This window comes from Sus scrofa, unplaced genomic scaffold, assembly GCF_000003025.6.
Source record: "Sus scrofa isolate TJ Tabasco breed Duroc unplaced genomic scaffold, Sscrofa11.1 Contig944, whole genome shotgun sequence".
Taxonomy (NCBI): Eukaryota; Metazoa; Chordata; class Mammalia; order Artiodactyla; family Suidae; genus Sus; species Sus scrofa.
The window spans coordinates 60,114-78,403 of NW_018085356.1; the positions used below are offsets into that span (position 1 = coordinate 60,114).

The 18,290-nt window shown below is 49.0% G+C and overlaps 1 protein-coding gene across 1 annotated transcript in view; it reads left to right on the top strand.

Moving 5' to 3' along the window:
• LOC110259168 overlaps positions 1 to 15,093 on the top strand; it is a gene marked incomplete at its 5' end in the record, with an annotated part of 39,717 nt that extends 24,624 nt beyond the window's left edge. The window contains one exon of the mRNA XM_021082498.1: positions 14,454 to 15,093. Coding sequence (XP_020938157.1) covers positions 14,454 to 14,614 — 161 coding nt within the window. The remainder of the gene's footprint in view (positions 1 to 14,453) is intronic.
• Positions 15,094 to 18,290: the final 3,197 nt, after the last annotated feature.

Genomic DNA, 18,290 nt, shown 5'->3' on the forward strand with positions numbered 1-18,290 from the left:
CTTCCTACCGTTTCCCATATCCTTACATCTAACGTTTCCAATGTAAGAAACCAATCACAATGTTTCTCAATAGTCTGAAAAAGCTCCAAAAGCTGTCTTTCACTTGTTTTTGCTCCCCCTTTTTTAAGGAGTTGTCCTAACAAACAAATGTAAGGACTAGAGTTTCCTGCAATTACCTTATTTCCCGTGTTACCCTGTAAATACCTGAGAGAGGGAACGTATCCGCAGGATATCTCCAGCGTGGCCACGCAAAATTCCTCCCTTCTTCTCAGGGCTCCACAACACTTCCAGTGAACAAAAATTCCGCTGTCGTCGCAGTCCTTCATTCCTCGTGCCCGCCTGTCTGCCCCACGTTGGGCGCCACTTGCTGAGACCAGCTCAGCAGGATGGGGCTGAAGAACGGGCGCTGTGGAACTTGAGGAAAAAAGTTAACATAAAACAAGACACAGAGACAGAAAAGGTGGGGGAACTGGGGGACTCAAGGTCTCAGGGACCAAGAGCACCACCTTAAGAAACCACACTGCTTTTATTGTGCTCTTTAGATGAGATCAAGTGAGGAGGGGCTATGGGTGGAGGATATGGGGTTTGTTTACTATTTTATAAGTTCTTTTACTATTTTAAAAGCCACTTAGCTGGTAAAGGTTAAGCCTTTACTCTGACCTCTAGGCACATAACACTCTTTGTTCTTAAGCTTAAGTCATTTACCAGCACTGTGACAGTTTTTCAAGCAGGAAGATGGGATAAAGTAAAGAAGGACAAGATGGAGTTTTCAGCAAAGAGGCTAAGAAAATATTGCAGAAACATGTCTTGCAACAACCTAGCTCCAAGGGAGGCTGGGAAATGTAGTTTCTCTGATCTTCGTTTAAAAGTGAACCAACGGAGGAGTTCCCCGTCGTGGCACAGTGGTTAACGAATCCGACTAGGAACCATGAGGTTGCGAGTTCGGTCCCTGGCCTCGCTCAGCGGGTTGACAATCCGGCGTTGCCGTGAGCTGTGGTGTAGGTCGAAGACATGGCTCAGATCCTGCATTGCTGTGGCTGCATTGCTGAGGGCGCCAGTGGCTACAGCTCTGATTAGACCCCTAGCCTGGGAACCTCCATATGCGGCGGGAAGCAGCCCTAGAAAAGGCAAAAAGACCAAAAAAAAAAGAAAAAAGACATTTGAGCCACCATTTATCATGCACTTATTAAATAAATAATCACCCAAAAAAAAAAAAAAAAAGTGAACCAATGGAACAGAACAGAGACCAGAAATAAACCCACACATATACTTACAACAAAGGAACCAGGAATGTACAATGGGGAGAGGAGAGCCTCTCCAATAAAAGGGTTAGGAAACTGGATGGCCCCACGAAAAGGGATGAAGTTAGACCACACCATACCCAAAAATTAACTCAAAGGGGATTAGAGGCTTGAAAGTAAGACCTGAAACCATAAAATTCTAGAAGAGAACATAGGTGGCAAGCTCCTTGAGGTAGGTCTTGCTGATGGTTTTTTGAATTTGACACCAAAAGCAAAAGCAACTGGAGCAAAAATAAGTGGGATTACATTACATCAAAGTAAAAAGCTTCTGCACAACAAAGGAAACCATCAACAAAATGAAAAGGCAAGCCCTGAATGGGAGAAAATATTTGCAAAGCAAATGATAAGGGGCTTCGTAGCCAAAATACGTAAAGAAACCATCCAATTCAATAGCAGAAACAGCCTGGTTTAAAATTGGGTAGAAGGGGGTTCCCGTCGTGGCGCAGTGGTTAACGAATCCGACTAGGAACCATGAGGTTGCGGGTTCGGTCCTGCCCTTGCTCAGTGGGTTAACGATCCAGCGTTGCCGTGAGCTGTGGTGTAGGTTGCAGACGCGGCTCGGATCCTGTGTTGCTGTGGCTCTGGCGTAGGCTGGTGGCTACAGCTCGATTGGACCCCTAGCCTGGGAACCTCCATATGCCGCGGGAGCGGCCCAAGAAATAGCAACAACAACAACAAAAAAAAGCCAAAAAAAAAATAAATAAATAAAATTGGGTAGAAGATCGAACAGAATGTTTTCCAAAGAGGACATAAAATGGCCAACAAGTACCTGAAAAGATACTGATTGCTCAGCATCAGTAGTCACCAGGGAAAGGCAAATCAGAACCACAGTGGCTTATCACTTTACACCTCTCAGAGTGGCTGTCACCAAAACGATAAGAAGTAGTAACTGTTGGCAAGGATGTGGAGAAAGGGGAACTCTGACACACTGTTAGTGAGAATGTCAATTGCAGCCCCTGTGGAAGACAGTATAGAAGCTCCTCAAAAAATTAAAAATAGAGTTACCTATGACCCAGCGCTTCCACTTCTAGGAGTTTATCCAAATAAAGGAAAACACAGCAGGAAAGAATAACCACACCCCATGTTCATCGCGGTACTACTTAACAGACAGGACGTGGAAACAGCCTCAGTGCTCCCTGACGGCGTGAGAGGCAAAGAAACTGCAGGCTTTATGGAACAGTGGGATAGTGTGCAGCCCTTCGAGAGAGCGGAATCACACCGTGTGTGGCCCGTGGATGGACTTTGAGGGCGTCATCCCAAGTGAGGCAAGTCAGACGGGGGAAAACCAGCAATGTGCGATTTCTTATACGTAGAACCTAAAACAGCAACAACAAAAACTCCAAGTTTATAGACACAGAGGACAGGTTGATGATTGCCAGAGGTGGAGGCAGGTAGGAGAAATGGGCCATAGGGATTAGAAACGTGCATGTGTGATGATTGCAAGAGTTCCTTTATGGCTCAGTGGGTCAAGGACCCTACATAGTCTCTGTGCAGATGTTGGTACAATCCCTGGCTTTACTCAGTGGGTTAAGGAACCAGTGGTGCCACAAGCTGCATGTAGGCTGCAGATGTGGCTCCAATCTGGTATTGCCATGGCTGAGGGGTAGGCCTCAGCTGCAGCTCTGATTCGACCCCTGGCCTGGAAACTTCCATATGCCATAGGTGCAGCAGTAAAAAAGAAAAGAAAAAAAAAAATTAAAAGTAATGATTAAGTAATGTACAATGTTTCCAATTATCAGCAAAAATAATAATAGCTTTTAAGGATATTATTTTCCTGTTCATGAATGTGAAGTTTTGTCACAATATTGGGGCACCATCCTCTCTGGGGAAAAGGACTGGGGTGGGGACTCCACAGCAGAAAAGCCCCCTCTGGACGAGCAGCCGGGCTTGACCCACCAAGGAAGGGAGCCCAGACCTTGGGGGCGCTCCCCGCTGCAAGTACTCGACGGAAACGCATCTCATCTTAGGAAAGGACTCAGGGAGTAGGAGAGGACACTATCTCCCACTGGGAGGTGCGGTCCCCAGGTCTTCTCCCTGTCACTGCTCCACCAGCTTCAGCACTTGGCTCCGTCATCTGTGCGTCCCCAGGTGGCCAGAGGGCTGGGTCTCCTTTCACAGGAAACTGTTGCCCTGCGGCCTCAGCGGCCTTCAGCCACGTGTCTACCTGAGGGAGCGGCAAGCCGCCCAGCCCAGCCGGGGCTCTGCGGGAAAGGATGGAAGGAACCGTGTGCACACGGAGCCGCTCTCTCTTTCCCTTAGCACGGAGCTCGTTTACCGACAGAGCATCGCTTGTTTAGTGTCGAAATCTCGGAATGCACAGAAGAGACAAAGAAACAGCAAAACAATGCAAAGGGACCGGTCGCCCAGTTACCCGGAGAGAATCGTGATCGTTAGGCGCTTCCAGCCTCTGACTGCATATCCACGTTCCTTGTGCAAGACAGCCCGGGAGTCAACCTCAGAGACGGGGGCTCCCGATTTAAGCGAGGTCGCCCCAGGAAGTCCGAGGCCCCGCCGGCTGTGCTCACGGCTCCTCGACGCTGAAGCCCAAAGGCTGCTGTGGGGAAACTGCCCACACGGGCTTCTGAGACCAGGAAGAAGGAGGAAACGTCGCTTCAGAGGTCACGTGCCACGAAGTCCTTTGCTGTGACGCTGCTCCCTCAGAGCGTCTTGCCCAGACTACCCCAGAAGGCCTCTGAAGGCTGAGCCGCGACAGGCTTGAGGCTGAGGTGGCCAGGTTTCTCACAAAGACTAAACTGGGATACAACAGCGGGGCCACGAAGGGTTCTGCTTTTTTCTGACTCTCGAGGGTTTACTGCTTTTCTTCAGTCAAGAGAGAAGCCGAACACTGCTCTTGGGCCTCTTGTGCAAACCTCACTGAAATTTCGTGAGAGGAGAGGAGAGGAAGAAATTCCCGGCACACCATCCCCTTGACTCCAGCTCCCAGCTTTTAGCTGGCCGCTAACTTCCGGTCAAGAGCTGAAAACAGTCTGCAAATACTATCCGGCTGAGTGTCTAAAACTCTCTGGTAAGGCCACCAGAAATCTGCCGACATTCCTTATGCCCTGAATCTTTTTTTTTTTTTTTTTTTGTCTTTTTGCCATTTCTTGGGCCGCTCCCGCAGCATATGGAGGTTCCTAGGCTAGGGGTCGAATTGGAGCTGTAGCCACCGGCCTACACCACAGCCACAGCAACACAGGATTGGAGCCGTGTCTGTGACCCACACCACAGCTCACGGCAACTCCAGATCCTTAACCCACTGAGCAAGGCCAGGGATCGAACCCGCAAACCTCATGGTTCCTAGTCGGATTCGCTAACCACTGAGCCACGATGGGAACTCCTGCCCTGAATCTTCTAAGTAAAGAGTAAGAAAAATGCTTAACTGGATAATTGTCACCATGGTGAAACTTTCTGTTTCATTTTTATAGGGTTATCATTAAATTGAAATCACATTTGGTTTGCATTATTTTAAATTGCGATGAATCTTTGGTCTGTGTTTCACCTATAGATGACGAAAGTGTAGACGCTGGTCTAGGGAACAATTTCCTCAAGAGCCAGGGTGTGGCTGGTTCATCTTGGAAACTCTTGTTCAGTTCCTGAGACATGGGGAACCCTTAACAACACTGGAAGAATTGAGGTGCATTCGTGTTTCAATTTTATTTTGACCCTCTGAGACATTCAAGGGAGGGAGGAGGTGAGGTTTCCCCTGGAGGCCTGCAGCTGGAACTTCTGTGCCTCCTTCCTCCCGAGGCTGGTTTTGTGGCCGGCCTGCAGGAGAACTGCAATGAAAGACGGAGCCACTCTGAGGCTGTTAACTTTGACAAGAACAGCTGTGTTGGGTGTGGGGGTGCAGATACATGTGTGTTTATGACCACATTTCTTTAAATGCAGTATCTCTGTAACAGTAGCAAAAGGAGGCACCCAGGAGTGCTGGGTGGCACCATGGCAGAGCTCCAGTGCCAGGCAGGCACGGCCTCTCCCCATGCCGAAACCCCTGCTGCAGCCTGTGTCTTCAGCTCAGAGACACGGGCCAGCCTGTACCATGAGAGCTGACTGTTAGACTTCCAGGAATTTTGTGATGGATGGCTAAACACAGCCACTATTAAAAATTAGGTTACATAACCTTATAATTAAATATAATTTGGTACCTGTACATGGCATTTTAGAAACTGGCCCCAACTGCATCATGAGAATGGCTGGAGAGAGGAGTCCAGTTGGGGTCTCTCTGGGGACCAAGGCGCAGCTGGAGTCCCTGCTCTCCTCCCCCTGCATCACTGCTAAGGAGCCCTGAGAACCTGGATCCCTTCTGGCAGGACCCACACCTCCATCTGCAGGCTCCTCCACCCCGCCCCCCACCAACAGCTGGCCTCTGCTGACCACTCTGCCTCATGGGTGGCCTGGACCCTCGCATCCCTCACCCCCAGCTCTGTCTCCCTGAGGCTCTCGGACTCTCCACCCTGTGCTGAGCCCTCACCAAGCTCCCCCAGCTCCCGAACTCAGGATCCATCTCAGCAAGTCATCAGCGTATCTCCGCCTCTCCCACTGTTTTGAGCTGACCTCCACCCCACCCCCACCCCCCACCCCCGCTCCCACTTCCAGCCAGGAGTGAGGCTGCCCTGGAACCTGAGGCTCCTCTTTCACAAGCCTCTTCTGCCCGGCCCTTAGACCACCTGCTCTGACTCCCACAGCCTGGGTGTTCCTTCCAGTTCATTTTTATGCTTTGATCAGTGGGTACATTTCAGTCAGGACCCTCTGGGCTGCCAGTAGCAGAAACCCTGACTCCAGCTGCTCTGGCTATTGCCTCACCCAGGGTCTCCCAGGACAGGCTCTCTCTCAGCCTCTCTGCCCCACCACCCTCGGCGGCTTCACCCCCAGGCAGCACTGTCCCCAGTGCACACTTCCAGGGACGTGCACTGGGGACAGGGAGGAGGGCAGTTCCAGGATGCCACCCTCTCGCAGAGACTGTTCACCAGGTGGGAACCCTGGGAGACAGAAAGGCTGGCAGTAGTGCAGGGAACAGGCCAAGAACACACTATTGTGCCCCAGGCCTGGAGACGCACTTGCCTGTGGAACATGGTCAAGTGCAGGTCCTGAGTCACTGTGCCCAGTGGGGCTGCAGAGCCTGCATCTCTAACAGGCTCCCGGAGCACTTCCAGCCCCAGACCACACCTTGAGCAGTGAGGGTCCACCCTAGGCCTCTCACTGACCACTTGGGCAGCACAACAACAATAGAAGCGAGTGTAGGCCTGGACTCTGGGCTCTCCATTAGAAGGGCACTGTTCCCCCAGTAGGGCACAGTCCCAGGGGGCTGCAGAGCTGCCAGAAGAGGCTCTACAGAGACCAGGGTCTGCAGAGGCGCCATCTGCTCAGACTTGGTGGGGGACATCTTTGCACTCACTGCCCCCTCCCCTTCCATGACCCTGTACCAGGCTCCTGGGAGGTGGTAGTGCTTGCAGAGCCTCCAGTGAGCAGAGTGTGTGTGTGCAGAGCCTCCAGGGAGCAGGGTGTGTGTGTGCAGAGCCTCCAGGGAGCAGGGTGTGTGTGTGCAATGCCTCCAGGGAACAGAGTATGTGTGTGTGCAGAGCCTCCAGGGAACAGGGTATGTGTGTGTGTGGAGCCTCCAGGGAGCAGGATGCGTGTGTGTGCAGAGCCTCCAGGGAGCAGGGTGTGTGTGGGGGGTGACTCCTGGGAGGATGTATCTGTGCAGAGCCTCCAGGGAGCAGGGTGTGTGTGTGCAGAGCCTCCAGGGAGCAGGGTTTGTGTGTATGCAGAACCTCCTGGGAGCAGGGTATGTGTGAACAGGGCCCCCATGTTCCTGCTGTGCTGCCTCCCAGCCTAAGGAGTGCCCGCCCACCTGCACATCTGATTCTTCTGACCTACTGTAATGAAATCACTGAGCCAAAACGAGTCTAGTTGATCTAAATGTCAGAAGTTGACCTAATGGGCTTTGAATCAAGATCTCTGTAATTTGGGATTTTCTCCAGCATGTTTTTTTGTTTTTGTTTTTGTTTTGCCTTTTAGGGCTGCACCCACGACATATGGAAGTTCCCAGGCTAGGGGTCAAATTGGAGCTACAGCTGCCGGCCCAAGTCACAGCCACAGCAACCCAGGATCTGAGCCTCATATGCAGCCTACACCACAGCTCGTGGCAACTCCAGATCCTTTAACCCACTAAGCAAGGCCAGGGATCGAACCCACGACCTCATGGATACTAGTCGTGTTCATTTCCGCTGAGCCACAGTGGGAACTCCCCAGCACATTTTGTTCATTCCCACCGTGTTGTATCAATCATGATCCCTCTCATCCACCACCACCCCCATGCCATGTCCCTGCCCAGGCACCAGAGGGTCAGCAAATGGGGTAGAAAGGTCCACCTGCTTCTAGGGGACATTTCCATGCCATGTGCCCACAGCATCATAGCTAAATGGTAACCCTCACTCCCTGATACATGCTTGCCAAGTCCAGCTGTCCTGCCTCTCCCTCTTTCTGTGACTCAGCATTACATTATTTTCATATTATGTCATTTATTCTCAGTGAGAAGTCAACATTCTGACCATCCCCACGAGCCAGGCCTTTTGCTCAGGTATTTCCTCTGACCGGGTGGCACTGTCCTCATCCCCCCGTCAGATGAGGAAAGTGAGGCTCAGAGAAGTCAAGAATTCTCCGAAGGAGGCACAGAGCTTCTTCTGCCACAGGGATGAAGTAGTTTAAAGCCATGAACTGGGAGTTCCTGTCATGGCGCAGTGGTTAACGAATCCAACTAGGAACCATGAGGTTGCGGGTTCGATCCCTGCCCTTGCTCAGTGGGTTAACGATCCGGCGTTGCCATGAGCTGTGGTGTAGGTTGCAGACGCGGCTCGGATCCCGCGTTGCTGTGGTTCTGGTGTAGGCCAGCGGCTACAGCTCCAATTAGACCCCTAGCTTGGGAACCTCCATATACCGCAGAAGCGGCCCAAAGAAATAGCAAAAATAAAATAAAATAAAATAAAATAAAGCCATGAACTGGAGCTCCAGGAGACTGCATAGGGCTCCCCGCCCTGTAAAGAAAGTAGGTGAGAAGGTTCCGCTGGAGAGGTGAAAAGCACCTGACGACGGCCACGTCTCCTTCCCCCGGAGAGACCTCGGGCTGAACTTGGGGGCCAGGCTGGGGCTGCCTGCCTGGCAGATGAGCACATGAGCCCCTAGCTTGGCAGAAGGTGCAGGGCAGCAGCGTTCCTGGGGTGGTGCAGAATTGTGGTGCAGAATTGGAGCAGGGCAGGCACACTGGGTCCCTGGGGGCCTGGCCCAGATGTCTCACCTGGAAGAGTATCCCTTTTCTCAAGACGTCTCAGTGCGAGGCTGCTCGAGGGGTGAATCCCTTCCCCAGCTCCACCTGCATCCTGCAGACAACCAGCGGCGGCTCCGGCAGCGCCTGACCCAGAGCCACACTAGTGGTCCTGGCTCAGGGCTCAGAATCAGGAATGCCCCTAGTTTCCGAGGGGCTCTGTGGTGACAGAGAAGGGCGTTTGTTTGTTACTAAGTTACTAAGTAGTAAAGTACAGACCTCTTTGTACAAGTGACTGTCCTCTGATTTCAAGTATATATAACTTAGTACAGTGATGCCTGGATTAATGTGTATTTTGAGACTTAAATCCCTTGATTATAAAAATCATCTGCAGACTTTGGGGAATAGCCAGTCAGTCACAGGAAGGCAAGGGAGCATGCTCATCCAGTCCCCTTGGTCCTTCCTTTGACAGGGAGGATGTTGCCCTGATGGTTGGCAAAGCCATGTGATAAAAGCAAAGCCCCTCTTTCAAAGATTTCTAACAAGCTTGCTAGTGTATCTTTGCCACCAACTTTCCTGAAGGCTTTAGAAGTTCAGTTATGGAGTTCCCGTCGTGGCGCAGTGGTTAACGAATCCGACTAGGAACCATGAGGTTGCGGGTTCGATCCCTGCCCTTGCTCAGTGGGTTAAGGATCCGGCGTTGCCGTGAGCTGTGGTGTGGGTCGCAGACGCAGCTCGGATCCCGCATTGCTGTGGCTCTGGTGTAGGCTGGCAGCTACAGCTCACATTAGACCCCTAGCCTGGGAACCTCCATATGCCGTGGGAGCGGCCGAAGAAATGGCAAAAAGACAAAAAAAAAAAAAAAAAAAAAAGGACGAATGTTTCGGGGAGTTCCCATCGTGGCGCAGTGGTTAACAAATCCGACTAGGAACCATGAGGTTGAGGGTTCGGTTCCTGCCCTTGCTCAGTGGGTTAACGATCCGGCATTGCCGTGAGCTGTGGTGTAGGTTGCAGACGCGGCTCGGATCCAGTGTTGCTGTGGCTCTGGCATAGGCCGGTGGCTACAGCTCCGATTCGACGCCTAGCCTGGAAACCTCCATATGCCACGGGAGCGGCTCAAAGAAATAGCAAAAAGACAAAAAAAAAAAAAAAAAAAAAAGGAGTTCAGTTATGATGCTATTTTCTGTATAAACCAAAGGAGGGCCATGTGTACCTGTTTCCAACATTAGACCCGTTGCCCGGATTATGCACCTTCTGGGCAAACAGGGTTTTTATATCTTTCTTGTTTCTAATCTTCATCTCAGAGAGAAGGAATCATGGTCCTCCCTACCCCTGAGAAGTCTATGGGGAGGAGTTTCCAGAGTTTGCCCTGGAGACTCATTCATTGCCAAGTAAATTATGAAATTACTTCCTCAGCTACATTAGTAATAATGTCTTTGGGACAGATACAGACTCAAGCCTGAAGAGAACACCAAGAAGTAGGAAAAGGCAGCCTTCTTGGCTCATTTCTCTGCTCCCTGCGGAACTCAGGGCAGCTTTTGCAGAATGGGAGGCTGCACCTGGAGCCATGTTCTCTTCATTTTTATAGACACAGGGAAATGGGGTTTGGAATGGATGGGTTGGTAACACGCCCCTTGATTCGTGGAACAAAGAACCAGGACAGAGAAAAAGTGAGCACTTGCTCAGGGACCCCCGAGCCCTGAAGCCTGTTCCAGGGGGATCTACCTTCCCTTATCTGTGACCCCCAAACCCACACCCTGTTGTGTACAAGTGTGACAGTGACCTTCAGCTCCCATCAGCACCAGGAGAAGGCCCAGCACATGGCATCTGCCTGCCCACATTCACACAGCTGGCCATCTGGCACATGGCATTGCTTCACATGCTCTGTTGGCTTGGATGTAACATGAGAGTGGAGGACATGGCTGTGAATCCAGAGACAGAGGCACAGATGTCAGATAAGAGTTCAGATGGACCATAACACGGAGTAAGAGGAGAGTGCTGCTGAATAGATGCCATGGTGGGTGAGGCCGCTCAAGGATGGCTGAGCAGGCCCGGAAGTGAAGGAGAGGCCACCACAGAAACCATGGGAAGACTCTTCTAGGTGGAGAGCAGTGCCTACAGGGTTCCTGGCATGGTACGAGCATGGCCTGTTTTGGAAACAGTGAGAAGACCAGTGTCCAGGATGGCAGAGCGTGAGCTCCAAGTGATTTCAGAGAGACAGCAGTGAGTGATGGCTTGAAGCAATATCTTAATTCTCTGCTTAGGAATTGAACCTCGGTAGCCTGGGTGAAAACCAGGAATGCCAGCCACTAGACCAGCTAGAGGCTGAAAGCAGAATCATCCTGCTTCTTGCCCTGTTGAGAGCAAAAATGTTTCAAAGAGGCAAAGACTGTAAAAACAGGTACAAAGTTTATTATTAGAGACACAGTACCATAGCACACAGAGATTAGTCTGTTTATCTAAGGCAGAAGCAAAACAGTTAACACACACCCAAAGGAGTAGCATGGCTGCAGGCGTCCCCCTGAACGCGGAGCACACGAGAGAGGTGATCTAAACCATTTTTACAGGACAGTTCTTCTGGGTCTTTGTTTTCCTCTGGCCAATTACCTAGTTTTCTCACACCTGACCAGACCCAGGGCCTCCCTGATGTGCATGCACATCTTTTGGCCAAGATGGATTCCAAAGCAAAGCATGGTGGGAAGGTTATCCTGACTTATCATGGCCTGGCTCCTCTCCCTTTCTGACCCAAAGGGGTCTCTGTGCACATGTGTAGTTGGGGTCTCGCTGATCCCAAAGACAGGAAGTGCATGAGTGGTCTTTTGCCCAAGCAGGGATCTGCCCCTCTCTGATCCTGTCGTTACCACTGTCAACCTAAAAAAATGCACAACCTGAATGTTGAGAGTTAAGTGTTATTTGGGGTGAAATTAGGACTTAAGCCCAGGAGACAGCATCTCGGGTAGCTCTGAGAAACAGCTCCTGAGGAGGTGAGGGGAGAACTAGGGTACCTAGGATTCTTTGCAACGAAGGGCAAGGATCAGGAGCAAAAGAGGCCTGGGCACCCTGAAATCACTCCTTTGATGTGCACATCAGCTATGGGGCCAGTATCCTGAGTTTTCACAGCCTGCAGGACTCACCGGCTCTCACTCTTGGAGGCAGCTGCATTCACAGATGACTGTGAAACTGTCCCAAAGGGGACGAGGGATAGTATCAGCATATACGATAAAGGGAGGGGCAGGTGCACGCAGCCAGGCACCCATTTTACAAAGGTTTGCGGCTGGTCTCCTGAAGGTCACCTCCAGACGCAAGGAGCAGACATCACCATGAAGGATTTTAGCGCTTTTCTAGATACGAGGAGATGCAAGAATTGGGCACATTAAATCTTCTCCTAAAATCATCTGACTCTCTGAAGGGCTCTTCTTCCAGTTTTCCCAGAGCACAGAGGGCCTCACTCCCAGTCTCCACCCCGGGCTCTGCTCAGCGGGGGCCCCGGGTCGGCAGCTGCAGGGGCTCATGGTTTACTCGGTGCAGAGGCTGATGGCAAAAGCTTCAATTGACAGCATTTACAGCCAGCCTCCCGTCTGTGCTTCAAGACAGAAATAACAACAGGCACAAGACAAATAATTGGTTCTTGTCTTCTGAGAACTTGGTGTGAACTGAAAGAAACAACGCTGTGAACTGAAGTTTTGGCACCTGCATCAGCCTCTGCACCGAGTAAACCATGAGCCCCGGCAGCTGCCGACCCGCGGCCCCCGCTGAGCAGAGCCCGGGTGGAGACCGGGAGTGAGGCCCTCTGTGCTCTGGGAAAACTGGAAGAAGAGCCCTTCAGAGAGTCAGATGATTTTAGGAGAAGATTTAATGTGCCCAATTCTTGCATCTCCTCGTATCTAGAAAAGCGCTAACATCCTTCATGGTGATGTCTGCTCCTTGCGACTGGAGGTGACCTTCAGGAGACCAGCCGCAAACCTTTGTAAAATGGGTGCCTGGCTGCGTGCACCTGCCCCTCCCTTTACCATGTCCTGACGTTCCCCCTTTTCCTCCTTGGGTGGTGTTTCAGCCTGGTCTGCAGGAAGGATAAAGAACATCACGGTCATCTGTGGAGGCAGCCGTCTGCCAGGGTGAGAGCCGGTGAGTCCTGCAGGCGGTGAAAACGCAGGATGCTGGCCCTGATAGTGCAGATGCACATCCAAGGAATAATTTCAGGGCGCCCAGGCCTGTTTTTGTTCCTGCTTCCTGTCCTTTGCTGCGAAGACTCCTATGCACCCTAGCTCCTCCCTCACCACCTCAGAGTGGTTTCTTAGGGCTACCTGAGATGTTGTCTCCTGGGCTTAAGTCCTAATTTCACCCCAAATAACACTTAACTCTCAACTTTCAGGTTGTGGATTTTTTTAGTCGACAGTGCCTACCCTGGAGCCCATCTGTCTCCTGCCTCACAAGGAGCCAGTCCCAGAAAACCTCAGGGGACATAGCTGCACACAACCCTGACCGCACAGCCCTGAGACTGCACAGGAGAAAGTTTTATCTTGGTGATTTTTGTTGCCCAAAAGCAAACTGAATTTTAACTAATACATCGTGGTCAGGACCTAAGATTTCGGTCCATGTTGTGGGGCCTTTTGAGGGTTTTGAGCAGGAAAGTGACATTATGTGCTTTGTAACTATAAGAAATGTGATGTGAAAAATAAATAAATAAAAAATAAGGAGTTTCCACTGTGGCTCAGCAGGTTAAGCACCCAACATTGTCTCTGTGAGGATGCAGGTTCTATCCCAGCCTCGTTCAGATCTGGCGTTCTGCAAGCTGTGGTGTAGATTGCAGAAGTGGCTTGGATCTGGTATTGCTATGGCTGTGGTGTAGGCCAGCAGCTGCAGCTCCAACTCAGTGCCTAGCCCAGAAACTTCCATTTGCTGCAGCACATATAGTGCAGGTGTGGCCATAAAAACAAACAAACAAACAAATGTGATGGGAGCTGCTGTTTGGAGGCTTCAACTCCTGGGAGAAGGTAGACGTTGGGACCAGTGGGGAGGCTGGTGTCTTGGTCCATTCAGAGTTGGTGGCGGTTCAGACCACGATGGGTGGAGGTGATGGAACAAGGGCAGGCATCTGGGACAGCAAGGTGTATCTTGTGCTTCAACCTGATCTGTACGGTAAGGCCGAAATGACAAGCCCCGATGGCCATGACTACGCAGTGCTCGTAGAGGGAGCAACAACCAACTTTCCTCAGGAGAAACAGCAAGGCCTCCTCAGAGTGGGCAGCATTCCAGTTGAACTTTGCCTGCAGAGAAGCTACAGTAACAGTTCGGACAAAGAGTTTGTGAATGAAATGTGTTGCCTGCTGTCAGCAACAAAGGATACTGTAGCCATCAGGCCATCAGGCCCTCAGCCACCACAGCCCCGCCAAACATGCACCCTGAGGGGGCTCGGAATGGGAAAGAATTGATAAGAGCCCCTGAGGTGCACATCGAAGGAATGGTTTCTGTGTATTTTCCCGTACACAGAAGAGCATTAAATTCTTTAACTAACAGTAATTTTTGGGTGTTCCAACGACATGGTCATTGTTGCAAAACCCCCCATATATCCTGGATCCTCCCTGACCTCTTCTGAGCAGCCCCTCGAGCTATTCTTAGAGACTCGAAGTCCTCAGTGTCCCCTGAAGAAAATCAAACTCTTAACTTTAAGGTTGTGCATTTTCTTCAGTGGACAAGTAAATTGATGTCCTTTCCCAAGTGGATGGCGCCAGTGTTCAACCAAATGTGTCTACTCGTGCTGGAACCAGTGTACAGAGCCACCCTCACCATTCTGGAGCTGAGGACCAGGGTCATCTGGGGTCTCCTCTCTATCCTGGGGTCGGGGCGGGGAGACAGAACGTATTCATAATAGCACCTTTTCTCTTTCTCAGCTGCCCTAAAGGATGGCAGTGAAGGCAGCTCAGCTGACCCACCCATGAACCCAGGAAGAAGTGAGCATCCCTCTCTACAGGTGGCTGCAGAGCTGTGTGCTGAAGGAGACTTGCTTCTTCAGGTATGGTGTGGTATGGACCATCTCTATCCCTGCCAGTAGCTGCGATCGTAACAGGATCAAGCCCAGAGTTTTCCAGAAAACTTTTTGTTTCAACTCTTATTGAAGTTATCTTTAGTTATCATGTCAAAGTTCTGGTTGAGTAGCATATTCTACAGCTAGTTTCCCTTTTAACAATGCCCTAATCACTGCCGTGTGGATGGCAGTCACACATGGGGTAGAAGGAGTTAGAAACCCTAATGGCTGGTCACGTGCCAGGTGCCTCCCCTCCAAGGTGATTCTCCATCTGAGTGTCACAGGCCTGAGCAGGAAGAGCACACATAACATGGGGTGACGGTGATACCGGAATCCAGGTTCTTGCTCACAACAGGACAGTCGAAGAATGAACTCCATGAACACACAGGCAGCAAGCAAGCAAAGTCTTCACTAAAGAAAAGCAAATAGCTCCCAGGGCTGCTGGGAGGGGGGAGAAGAGCCCCCTTCTCTACTGTCCTATAGGGATTTTGATCTCTTAAAGTGGGGAGGGGCACCAACGTGGGGGCCAGAAAGATGTGGTTTTCAACCATTGGCCTTGCTCAATTACCTATATCAGTCCTTGTCCAATAGGCGTTTTAGGGTTGGAAATGTCCCGTAAGTTTTATGGTTTCTTTGTCCTTTTCTTTCCTTAGATTGTCACCATTCCTCTCATTCCCTTTCTATCATTTGAGGGGTGGGCTAGAGATTCACATTTCCTATAGCAAACAAGCCTGTGGAGAATGTGCATTTCCCATAACAAAACAAGGTCTGTGGAGGTGTTTCTCCCTGGAGCCCTTAAGCCGTAAATGGTAATCAATGTCCACATCAAAAGAATGTATTGGAGCCCGTTCCTACATTGACTACCTGAGTTAATATTCTGTCTCAACGGGAAGCAGGAAAGAGAAGGTAGCATGTATTTACTTGGTATTGGTTTGCTGTTGTTTGTTTGTCATGGCTCATTTACCTGTTGGGGCAAATCATTAGGCTTTTCTCTGACTAAGGAGACTCAGTCTCAGCACAGTTATTCTGCCTTAAAGGCCTTTTTTTCCCCCACACCCTGGACATGTGGAATTCCCAGAACCCACACCACAGCAGCAAGACAAGCCACTTGCAGTGACAACACCAGATTCTTAACCCGCTGAGCTCCAGGAAACTCCTTTAAAAGTCTTAAAAGTCAGTTATTCTCCCTACTCTCAAGCTAAAGGAAATACTTTTTTCAATACTTCAGATTTTTTTAAAACTTAAAAAGAGACCTGCTAGAAAGATTCTATCAAAATGTTACCGTATATTGTCTGGATATATGACTCTTTTTGTTTGAACTGTTTTGTATTTATACCTTTAAAATAGAAATTTTAACAAAAAAACCTCTTGAAATGTCTAAAGAATAATTTAAAATTTGTTTAGTTGAAAATTACCAAGATTCTGTTTATTAGTCAGAGTTCCCCAGAGAATCAGAACCAATAGGATATGTGTGTGGGGAAGGGAGATTTTAAGGAATTTGTTCATGTGAATGTGGGGTCTGGCAAATTTGAAATTTGCAAGAAGTATGGAAGCTGGTAGGCCTAGGGAAGAGTTGATGTTGCAGCCTTCAGTTCAAAGACTTTCTGTAGGCAGAAATTTTTCTTACTCAGCGGATCTCAATCTTTTTCAAGTCCTTTAACTGATTAGATGTGGCCCACCCACAGTAATTTTTTTTTCTTTTTCTTTCAACAGCATGTTATAGTTTTCAGAGTATAGATTTTTTGCCTCCTTACGTAGGTTTATTCCTGGCATCTTATTCTTTTTGATATGATGGTAAATGGGATTCTTTCCTAATTTCTCATTCTGATCTTTCATTGTTCATGTATAGAAATGTGAGAGATTTCTGTGTATTCATTTTATATCCTACAACTTTACCAAATTCATCTTTAGAATTTCTATGTATAGTATCATGTCATCTGCAAACAGTGACAGTTTTACTTCTTTTCCAATTTGGATTACCTTTATTTCTTTTTCTTCTCTGATTGCCATGGCTAGGACTTCCAAAACTATGTTGAATAGAAGGGACCAGAGTGGATATCCTTGTCTTGTTCTTGATTTTAGTAGAAATTCTTTCAGCTTTTCAAAGTTGAGAATGATGTTACCAGCAGGTTTGTCGTAAATGCCCCTTATTATGTTGAGGTAGGGTACCTCTATGCCCACTTTCTGGAGGGTTTTATCATAAATGGATGTTGGATTTTGTCAAAAGCTTTTTCCACATCTATCAAGATGACCATAAGCTTTTTAGTCTTCAGTTTGTTGATATGGTATATCACACTGATTGATTTGTGGATATTGAAAAATCCTTGCACCCCTGGAATAAATCACACATGATCATGGTGTTTGATCCTTTTAATGTATTGTTGGATTCTGTTTGCTAGTATTTTGTTGAGGATTTCTGCATCGATATTCATCAGTGATATCAGATTATAATTTTCTTATTTTATAGTATCTTTATCTGGTGTTGGTGTCAGGGTGATGGTGGCTTCATAGTATGAGTTTGGGAATGTTGCTTCCTCTGCAATTCTTTGGAAGAGTTTCAGAAGGATAGATGTTAACTCTTTAAATGTTTGATAGGATTTGCCTGTGAAGCCATCCAGTCTTGAACTTTTGTATGTTGGAAGGTTTTTTTTATCATAGTTTCAATTTCTGTGCTTATGATTGGTCTGTTTGTATTTTCTATTTCTTCTTTGGTCAGTCTTGGAAGGTTGTACCTTTCTAAGAATTTTTCCATTTCTCCTAAGTTGCCCATTTCCTTGGCATATGGTTGCTTGTAGTAGTCTCCTATGATCCTTTTTATTTCCAAGGTGCCAGTTGTAATTTATCCTTTTTCATTTTGAATTTTATTGATTTTGTTGTAGAATTCCCAGAAACCACCTCGGAGGACACTCGAGGGAGATGGAGAACAGCTTTATTACACTGGTGGGTCCACGGGGAATTGCTTCCCAATCACGGACCCCGAACAGAAAGGGGGAGATATATTTATGCCTAACATGCTACAGTAATCTTTAGTTACATGCAGGATACAGAAAGATGTATAGCTATACAGAATGTCTTATACTGTTACTTTAATGATTAACCTCAAGTACAATCTGGCAATTCTGGAATATCTCGAGAACAATTGGGGCCTGGAGTTTCTCAAGTCCTAATGACTTTGTTTTCCTCGGAGCCGTCATATGGGTCACCTTAAGTTCACCAAGATGGTGATGGCAGCAAGATGGCTTCACTCTTGCCAAGCTCCCTATTCCCCTTTCCACACCCCTACCATTTGAGCCCTCTTCCTTTTTTTTCTTGATGAGTCTGGATAAATGTTTCATGTTTTTTCCGAAGAACCAGCTTTTAGTTTCATTGATCTTTTCTTTTTGTTGTTGTTATTGTTGTTGTTGTTGTTGCTATTTCTTGGGCCGCTTCCGCAGCATATGGAGGTTCCCAGGCTAGGGGTCCAATCGGAGCTGTAGCCACCGGCCTACGCCAGAGCCACAGCAACGCAGGATCCGAGCCGCGTCTGCAACCTACACCACAGCTCACGGCAACGCCGGATCGTTAACCCACTGAGCAAGGGCAGGGACCCAACCCGCAACCTCATGGTTCCTCGTCGGATTCGTTAACCACTGCGCCACGACGGGAACTCCTCATTGATCTTTTCTACTGCTTTCTTTACCTGTTTATTCCTGCTCCCAGCTTT